Source organism: Berghia stephanieae, chromosome 1 (genome assembly GCF_034508935.2).
Source record: "Berghia stephanieae isolate SIO BIC M18660-M18661 chromosome 1, UCSD_Bste_1.3, whole genome shotgun sequence".
Lineage (NCBI taxonomy): Eukaryota > Metazoa > Mollusca > Gastropoda > Nudibranchia > Aeolidiidae > Berghia > Berghia stephanieae.
This window is the reverse complement of record NC_088360.1, coordinates 33,310,870-33,321,643: the sequence shown is the minus strand read 5'-3', so window position 1 is coordinate 33,321,643 and position 10,774 is coordinate 33,310,870. Positions and strand designations below refer to the sequence as shown.

Sequence of the window (10,774 nt, the reverse complement as noted above, 5' to 3'; positions counted from 1 at the left end):
GTGGCATTTTAGTTGGATAACTCCAGTGAATTTTGTTTTGTTTTTGTTCGACGACTGCTACTGCTAGAGCTCTCAAAAACACTTTTTGTTTGTATTAGAGAAAAAAAAAGAAGAAGGAAAATAATCCCCGTGCCTTTTATTTTTACAACGCTTTCAGTATAAAGCAATCTGAAACGTTGACATGATGAAAATAGATCTTCGTTAGATTCTAGATCAATGTTGCAGGAGCGTTTTTTGTCTAAGTCTAGGGAGGTCATTTTAACATTTTAGACTGTTCTCTGTCAATACTGATACTGATGAGTATGGGCCGAGGTGAACAGTGTGTAAGAACTTGGTCAGGGCTCAAATCGATGTTAGCCCTTTGCAGTATTCGGTCCGTCTGTCCTAGTAAAAGGCAATCTCTTTTTCCGAGATGATTTTTTTTTTCAGAAAAAAATGACAGACCAATCAAGAAAGATGGAAAAGTTGTGATCTAGAAAGAGCTTGTTGACACCAGAATTTCACGAAAATATCTTTGAAGCTCGTGTATTGTTGTGGATAGGTGTGATTTGTCTTACTTATACCCGATGTTTTTTTTTTCCGTCTTTTTTCAGCATTCCCATGATTAGAATCAATGGCAGGAAATCTTGCCTCACCTTTACACTTCATCCTCACGGGTGTACCAGGTAATACTATTAGTATTACTAATAATACTAGACGTCTAGATATTACTAATAGTAATATCATCCTCTATCTTAGCTACTTCTTAGCCCTCAGCAATCAAAGATAGGGAGACCTTCCATAAGCTACTACATCCCAAGTATTCTTGTTCTAGTTGGGGGTTTGGGAGGGGGGAGACTTTAAAAATAAAAAAAGTTTCCCCCTCCCAGACCCCTCTAGAACAAGAATACTTGGGATGTAGTAGCTTATGGAAGGTCTCCCATAGAACTTGATCTAAACAATTTAAAATAAGGCAACAGATCCCACTTGACTTCAGTGAATGTGTTCTTATTTGATGTGCATGTGATTTTGTGTAATTTTTTTTGCAGGTGTAGGAAAAACAACTTTGATAAAAGCAATTCAACAAGAGCTTCAAAAGAAAGGGATAGATTGTCAAGGATTTTTGACAGAGGAAGTGAGGACAGGGGGCCGTCGAATTGGATTTGATATTGTCACAACAAATGGACAAAGAGGTCAATTAGCAAGAGTAAGGTTGGCACCATTTATTTTTTGACGAGATTGAGACTCTCTCAGAAACATTTAACTTTTCTAGAGTCAATCTCACAAGACCATGCACATAGTCAAAATGGAAATGAAATCAAAATGCTGTGTTTTTTTTCCTCTTTACTTCTGTCAATCAAGTATCAATAAACAAAAATCCATTGTACTCAAACTATATTTAAACCGAAAAGAAATTGCCAAATAACTGAATAACCTGAGAAAAAATTTGATAACTGAACAAAGACCGAAGGGCTAGAGCTCAGGTGGTCGCTGGTTCGGATAAGTAAGTAAGTAAGATAACCGAACAAAACTCCGTTATAACTGTTACCCATTGTGCTCTCTTATATCCATTCAACACCCCTCACACATCTCCGCTGAAACCCTCTCCACTTCGTCACCAACTCCCCTCTCCCTGTTGTATTTATCTCTTTTGCCTTTCCCCTCCCAGACTCACTTCCCCTTCCCAATCAATCCCACCCTGACAGCACCAGTCCATTCTTACTTGATAGTGGGAACACAATGTGCTGATTGAGAGCAGTAATATTGTAACTCCATAAAGATGATGTTGGAGTTATAACACTATTGCAATCTTTGAAACCTACTACCACTAAACTCGTTTGCATACACATAAACACCCCTCCCACCCCATACACATACAAACACACTACACTACTTCAACCACAAAGTCATACTGTTGAACAATTTAATGCGATGGATTGTGTGTGACAGTTGGATGAGTGATAGTTGTGGAATAATAATACCCCTAGAAAATCATGATAACTTTTTGAGGTATGCCTAAATTGAAATATGTTTAAACCAAAATAGAATACCAAGCCCCTTGAGTTTCAGTTATACTAGTTTTTATTGTATATAATTTTGTGGACAGACTACTACTATCATAGAAAACATGTATAATGGTAACATTTTTTTTCCTACCTACCCCGTCAGTGAGGATCCAGATATATTTCAAGGCACAAGACAAAGGGTTTACAGAGTGGGACAATATACTGTCAATCTTTTATCATTTGAGCAAACAGCGTTGCCTACCCTTCGTACTTCTGTAAGTGCTGTTATCATCTCTGTAATCTGTTCTCAATTTCATTTTACATATTATATGTTTTATTTTTTAGGGTGGGGGGAGGAAGGGGGGGAGGGGGTTGATAATGCATTCAGTTGCAGGATGAAAAATACAAAAGAGAAAATCATCCCAAAATATCAGGCTTCCTCAACTGGAAACCAAAGCTCACATCTCCTGATTACCTGTTCAGAAATGCCACGTGTAATCCACCAAGGTTACTCAATAGATAGTGTTAATTTTATTCTTCACATGAAAAAAGAAAGATTCATATCACTTGTTATTAAAGGCACTTTAAGTATTTACTCCTATTAGTCATGGTATGATATGATGTGACATGATAAATAGTTTGGAGCATATTCCCATGTCTTTGTTGTCATCTTAATGTGTTCAGAGTTCGTTTATATAAATTTAGAAATAGAATTTGAAGCAAAGATATACAGTAGAATTACTTTAAACAGAAATTTTGGGGACCTTCTAAACCATTTCGGTTTAAAGACATTTTGGTTTAAAGCAAGTTCCCGTTTTTCGATGTTTTTCAAGGGTAGTAACTTTTTAAGAAATTTGCTCATTTAATCGTATCATGGGTTTCCCCTTAAATGTAGTTGTTGAATAAATGCCGTCTTCGTAACCCCTTTAAAAATTATTATTTTTTAATTTTATTTTTTTTTTTTTTTTGGTGTGTTTTAAAAATATTTTTGGGGGTTTTCGTTTTCAATTCAAAATTGTTGAAAGAGTTGAGTTCGGGATGCCGTGTATTTTACATATCTCCGTCTTGATCAACCTTTTTTTCATCGATTTCACATAGTATTTTGATTTTAAACTCCAACGTTTAAGCACAGTGCTTTCTTTTAGTAAAATGCAAAGCTAAAATAAGATCGAAAGTTCTTGTGCGATAACTGATAATGAATGATACGCAGCTACTCAGAGGTGAAGTGAAATGGAAATGAAAAGGCGTGTCAATGCTAAGCTGTCTACTACACACCCCTCTTTTGTTGAAAAGCCATTAGGTTCAACTGCCTAATTACATAGAACCCCCCCCCCCCCTCTCACACACACATTCAATCAAAGTGGAAATGAAATGGCATGTCAATGGTAAGTTGTCTACCATCCCCCTCCTTATGGTCAGTTCCAAAGCATCAACACACGAGCGGGAACATCTCGCTTGCGTGATTCTACACCCCAACTCCCCCTCTTTCCTCATTTTTCGCCCTGCCAGTCACCCGTTGTCTTCCTTTTCCAGTCTTCAATAGTGGTGCTGGCCAAACCCAAGTGCAGTGATTGAAGTGTTTGCCTACCCCCACCCCTCACCCTCATCTTATACTTACGCTCTTTGTTTTAATATCGCCAGGCATTATTATGTGGGGCCACCTTCCCGAATTTTTGAAGAAAGATAGATAGAGAAAAAGGGAAGGTGCTCTCAAGTTGTTTCGGTTTAAAGAAAGTCCTTCATAGAAGTATTTCGGTTCATCGTAAGAATTAGTACAAAGATAATGAAGAAACTAGTACAATTAAATAAATTCTTTGCGTTTAAGGTATTTTTCGGTTTAGCTTCTTTTGGTTTAAAGTAATTTTACTGTATGTACTATGTTTTTAAAAATATAAGCATTAAATTATCCCAACTATCAAGTTAACTCTTTAATGTAATGGTAGAAAAGTTTGATCAGTATTCTTGTGGTTTTGAGTTCAATCCCCAATTTCTCTTTTTGCTTGGTCTGGCACAGCATCAAACACACATTATGCCATGCTTGTTAGATTGATTATCCTTTTTTATATGAAAATGTCATTAACTTGTTGGGGAGGGTGTAGGGATCTCTAGCCGTAAACATACATATGGCTGCGGTGACCATAACAATGATGGACATTCATACTTCCCCTCTGCTTCGTCCCAGGCTTACCCGGTCCATTTAAAGGGTAAAGGATCTTTCGATCTCACTCACACACTCACTCTCACTCTTGCTGTCATTCTCATTCTTTATCATTACCACCTGATTCATAGACTTATAATAGTTTTAACTTAGTAATTCCATGATCACCGGCCATCTAGACCCATCCTAGCCATGGAGTCCGACAGCCAGAATACAGAGTTCTAGCAATTAAGGTAATTACAACAAGGGTGTGTCCATAGTTGACCTTTGCATATCCTTGATTGAACAATGCATATATAAAGAACAGTAAATACGAACCAAATTTCCTTGCATTATGATATTTGAAAACAAATTATTATTTTTAGTCACCTCCGTCAGATAAAGGAAAGAATGTGTTTATGATCGATGAGATTGGCAAGATGGAAATGTTTAGTCAAAGCTTCGTACAGGTTTGTTAACATTATTTGATGTGCTTGTTGTGTCGTATAGTTAATGGCTTATCTAGTGGTGATTTAAAATTTTCTGCGCTTACAATTTACCCATTTGTCAATTATTTTTTTATTGGACAAAGTCATGACTCCGATTTAAAGATTCATTAACTAAAGCAAGCCATGTTTAATGTTTATTTTGTCATATGCTTTACATGGCTAAATTATGTTATAAAGAGGAACTGATTACTACAATACTTTAATCAGTGAATGATGATCTATTTGTTGCATAATTAAATGCTTTTGAATATGCAAAAGAAATAAGTAGAGGGATGAGAGAAGAAATACTTAAGTTAAAAATCGAATTGCACCTACAACATTGAATATCATATCATATCATACCAAATCATAGGGTCTCTTGTAGGTCATATGACTTTTTTTTTCCCATTTGACACAGCTATGCTATGATATTGTTAGTTGGATAAATTATAATATTTGGACAAGTATGTACAACAACAGACTCATATCAATGGAAAATCTACTATTACATATTTCCTATCAACTGCATTTCTAAAACTGTTTCAAGCTGCATCATTTTTCAGTTCATAATTTAGACCATTCCAAGTTTCAAATAGATGTTAGACCAAACGAAGGAAAACAAAGACAAGTTTCAAACATATGACAGATGACATAAAAACCATACTGGCAGACTTCTACGGGGAAAAATTGATCATTTGAAATAATAGTGTCATTACTTTGCTTTCCTATTTTTGCTTTGTTTGTTTGTGTATCGTTTTTTTTCTGTTGTTGTGAGTGTTTTTTGTTTTTTTGTTTTGTTTTTTCTTGGTGGGGGGGAGGTTGTTTTGTTTTGTTTGTTTTTTGTTGGGTTTCATTTTAAAAAAAATTTTTTAAATATGTTTTTTGTTTGTTTTTTTGGTTGTTTTTTTCTTTTCTTTTAATCCCTTGGGGGGGGGGGGGGGGGGTGGTGGTTAATAAAATAAATAAATAAAATTCCCTTTATTCATCCCCATGGGGAAATTTTTATTTAGGCTCTATTCCAAGGGAAAACTGGAATAACCCAGGCGTCAGCCGCAGAGCAGTGTCGCAAAGTGAGCTAGGGCGAGGTGACTTGCTCAAGGCCACACAGCACAGCAACGGGTGATCGAACTCTGTACCTTTCAGGTACGAAGCAAAGACTGTACCACTGAGCCACGCTGCCCCACACTGTTTAGTTGTTAAATTAAAAGCAAGATATCCATCCTGCTGCTACATATTAAGTACTATAAGCCCTTTGCTGCTTGAAAAGTAAAAAAGTAAAAATATAGATATATATATATATAAATCATAAAAACTAAAACCATGAAATTATAGTGCTCAACTTTTTGATAAAAGGAATTATTTATAAAATAGTTCAAGTATATCATAATTATACTTGAGCTATTATATATATATATATATATATATATATTATATATATATATATATTATATATATATATATATATATATATATATATATATATATATTTTATATATATATATATATATATATATATATATATATATATATATATATATAGATATATATATATATATATATTAGATATATATAATATATAATATATATATATATAATATATATATATATTATATATATATAATATATATATATATATATATATATAATATATATATATATATATATATATATATATATATATATATTATATATATATATATATATATATATATATATATATATATATATATATATATATATATATAATATATATATATATATATATATATATATATATATATATATATATATATATATATATATTATATATATATATATATATATATATTATATATATATATATATATATATATATATATATATATATATATATATATATATATATATATATACATGTAGACTTACCGTCATACACTTGGCTCGCATTGAGCCCCTTTTATAGCATTTCTGTCACCTTTTCAGAGTCTTCCAGAATATGACAAAAGGGATGCAACTCAGTTGTAATAAACAGTTATAGAACTTATAACTGTGCAACATCCCTTGACTATCTTCTGACTATTAATTGCCGTGATGAAACAAATTGAATGAAAAAGTTCCTTGAATTTCGGTTTATTCTGTTTTAAATGTAGAAACATATGAAGTATTCAACTTTAGAAAAATTATAGAGAATCCTTACTGACACATGAATTCAATGTAGTTTTTATCTGAAACAACAAATAGTACCTCTGTAATGAACTGGCTGGGCGCAGCCCACAAATATCAAGTAGGATGAATTTTATTTAGAAATCCACAACTATTGCATTCGACGAGAGAGTCCTGGGCCAAACTAGTAAATTTCTCTACTCCTCTTACATTAAAATGCACTATTTTTCTTTTATCCCGTGGCTTCCTAGGATTACTTACCACTTACGATATGTGACTATTGATGCTTTCACATTTTGTCCATGTTATCAAAGTTTTGATAAAAATCATTTTTTGAAACTGGTTAAGATAAATATAATAAAATGAATCTATGCAAGATTGAAAGGATAGCATAAATTTTATTCAATTAATCTTCGGCAGACAGTTTGAGAAATTGAACACCCTTCCATTCTGAAAGCGAGAGTGATATCACTAAACCACATAGTCGCACGGCAGACAATATTGCTGTGACTGCCAACCCCTAACATGTATTTTTTTCTTTCATACCGTTATTAGTGTTACTTACCGCTTACAAAGCAATATGTGACTTTTTATATTTCACAATCTTTCAATATTCACCAGACAGAAAAAAAACCTATGTCACAACCAATCCAAGCAATATTGTTGTGCCTACCATCCCTTTCATGTCTGTTTTTCTTTCATACCATTCCTAAGGTTACTTACCACTTAGAAAGAGACATTTGACTTTTGATGCTTTCACAATCTTTCAATCTTGACCAGACAGTAGAGAAACTTATGTCACAGCCAGGCAATATTGTTGTGGCTACCATCCCTGTCCCTAAAGGAAAGCCTATCCCTTTAGTGGAGAAGATTAGGAGCAGTTCAACGTCCAAAGTTTATGAGGTAAGCAATTCTGGATGTTTTAGTCAACCACTAGAAATGATTTTCACATGAGGCCAACTTAACAATTTTCTGTATGAAATTTTGATTTAAGAAAAATCACAAGATGTCTCTTCCATTCTGAATGTTTTTGTCTATAAGAAAAAACAATTCTTTCAAAACATCAGAGTGAAAAGGATTGCCGACATGGACTGAAAAAAAAAATCTACTTGATCGCCAAATAATTGTCATTATCATTAGGATACAAATATGATTAATGTTTGTCATAATAACATAACATAACATATGGTATGGGGCAAAAGAGGATAAAATCCCATAAATGCCCTTAATATTAATAGTAATGCCATAAATCTATTGATTTAATATTACAATAATGATACACGTGGTAAAGATAGTATTTCAACTTAAATGTACTCATGTATATGTGGTGTAGAAACATAAATCTTTAACCCATAGCATACATACACACATACACACACACACACACACACACTCACACACGCATATAGAAGATAACCATAATAATATAACAATGCATAATATATTCATACAAGATTGAAAGCCATGTCAACAGCAGTGCAAAAAAGTATTATTCGTCATGTATAAATCTCCCATCATGTAATTCCCTGTCTACTAACACCTTGAAATAATCCATAGATTTTGCATTCTTAGTTTCAAATTTCAAATTGTTCCATTTCTGGACAATACGAATACCGAACCAGTTTTGTCTTATGTTTGTTTTGCATTTAGAGACAAAAATCTTAAACTTAACCCCTCTAGTAAAAGTAGTATTAGAATATGAAAAAAAATATCAGAAAAGTCTATCCTATCCAGACCATGTACCAATCTATAAACCTGAATTAAATCCCCACGAATTTTTCTATATTTCAAACTTATAAAATAATAAAATATAAATCTGATTTTTTTTTTAAAAAACGTTTCAATACCGTATCATGTAGTTTGCCTTTAACTTTAAGAAGATAACACGAGATTTATGCATACCTTTATTTTATAGTCGAGAGTGATAAACTGATACTGGAATAAAGTCCAGCTCTGCAGGCCTTATGGTTCTGATGGATTACAATTAGGTTGACAGCTTTTTTGCAACAGTTGATAACATATTTGAATCTACAACAGGAGAGGTGTTAAAATGTCAACAAGCTGTATCAGTTTTCGTGAATTTCTCTGCTTTCACACTTTCTATCAAACACACATTGAGGTTCATCAGACACAAAGTGATAAAATAGGAATTGCTTTTATTATGTTTTATTCTTTCAAATACACATGTTATCCACTTTTGAGGTTGTCAAGTTGTTTTCAATTAATGCCATTCGAGCTGATACAACAGTTATTGTTATTGTTTAAAGAGGATTGTTATTGTTTAAAGAGGATTGTCAAATTTAAATCTTGATTTAAATTCTAATTGTTTCTATATTCCACAGGTTACTAGACAGAATCGAGACAAGCTTTTGAGTGAAATTTTACCTGAATTGTCTTCTTGTATAAACAGTATGGGTAGTGGGAGATAGTAAAACATGACATTGGCTGTATTCATCCAACACTGTCTGTTGTAAAGGCTTGATAAATACAAATTACAAACCACATTTTCGTTATTGAGGCACTATAGGTTCTTTTATTCAAAACGTGACATGTGCATTTGGTTTGTGAGTAGTCTGTGTATGTTGTGTGTACGTGTCCATGTGGATATTTATAATGTTTTGTTTGGTTAATTATTTTATTTAGACCTTTTACATAATGCAAGTTGGAAAAATAGGATTTAAATCATTTGATTTAAATAGATCCAATTCTACATAAATGTCCGCCATTTGATAATTTTGATTTTTATTCAGATAGTTTACTTAATAATTGAGGTAATCTTTTCATTGCCCTGCTGTCAAATAGTTCACAAATTCAAACATCTATTCAGGAAACGAGAGAATAACCAAATAAATGCAGGCAGTACAACTGGCATAGGCTGCTGCTGTGCGTTTAAGTAGTAACTCTTATATGTGCTTTTATCCTTTTTTCTTTTCTTTTCTTTTTTAAGCTATACTGAATAGGTTGTATTATTGAGAGTAAGAATTTTATTTGTAATTATTGAAAACTATGCAAACAAATAAATAAATAAATAAATAATTGCACAACCATTTTGTTTTTTCATGTTATTGTTATTTCCCTTACAATATGACTGATTTCAACTCCAATCATTAAGAGAAGGGAGCAGTCAAGGGGGTTGAGGTGATAAAGAGAAAGGCAAGATAGAGTGAAGAAATAGGAAGATACAAACACGGGAGTGTGTTAAGAGAGATATGGTTAGCGAGAGGGAGAGTAAATTAAGAAATGGAGAGTAATATAACCTAAACGAGTTTAGTGGCATTCCCCGTGAATAGTAATAGTATTACTCTGGATCTCGAAAACATTGCAAATTGCTTAAACTTTGCGTACGAATGCTCTGAAATTGAGGGATTGTTTACCAGTTGCTTTCCTTTGATAATGCTCAAAGAAATATTGTGATGTTAGTACTAATGAGAGGAAGGAGAAGATGATGATGATGATGATAATAATGATGGTGAAGGAGGAGGAGGAGGAGGAGGAGGAGGAAAATGAAGAAGACAATAACAATAATGATGATCTTATACTAAAGGACGAAAGATCACTTGACCCTAAAACAAGGTACACTTAAAGGGACATTGAAAAATTATTATAAACTTTGAACGAATAATAAATGCTTCATAAGGTGCTCCTGATCATATTTGGCACTGATGAAATACTTTAAATGTTATGATGTTTTGTGAACAGAGGTTTTTGGAACACAAATAGCCACGTGGTGTGTTCCAATTTTTGATTTTAACAAATCAAATATCCATACCGCAATAAAAGTAATAATAATAATCATCATCATCATCATTATTATTATTATTATTATTATTATTATTATTATTATTATTATTGTTATTATTATCATTATTATTATTATTATTATTATTATTATTATTATTATTATTATTATTATTATTATTATTATTGTTATTATTATCATTATTATTATTATTATTATTATTATTATTATCATTATTATTATTATTATAATCAGTATTATTGTTATTATTATCATTATTATT

The 10,774-nt window shown here is 32.3% G+C and overlaps 1 protein-coding gene across 5 annotated transcripts; it reads left to right on the top strand.

Annotated features, from left to right (window-relative positions):
* LOC144972394 (cancer-related nucleoside-triphosphatase homolog) lies at nt 1–9,799 on the top strand. Of its 5 annotated transcripts, none has more exons than XM_078913553.1 (7): nt 1–25; nt 594–665; nt 1,029–1,191; nt 2,149–2,260; nt 4,509–4,592; nt 7,533–7,655; nt 9,095–9,799. In XM_078913553.1, exons 2-7 carry the CDS (start codon nt 614–616, stop codon nt 9,179–9,181), a joined length of 621 nt encoding a protein of 206 aa, XP_078769679.1. In that variant the 5' UTR covers nt 1–25; nt 594–613; the 3' UTR covers nt 9,182–9,799. The 5 variants fall into 5 exon arrangements, with proteins under 5 accessions (XP_078769679.1, XP_078769661.1, XP_078769697.1 ...); XM_078913535.1 differs by having other exon boundaries at nt 21–87; XM_078913562.1 differs by lacking the exon at nt 1–25 and adding an exon at nt 116–252.
* The last annotated feature ends 975 nt before the right edge of the window (nt 9,800–10,774 follow it).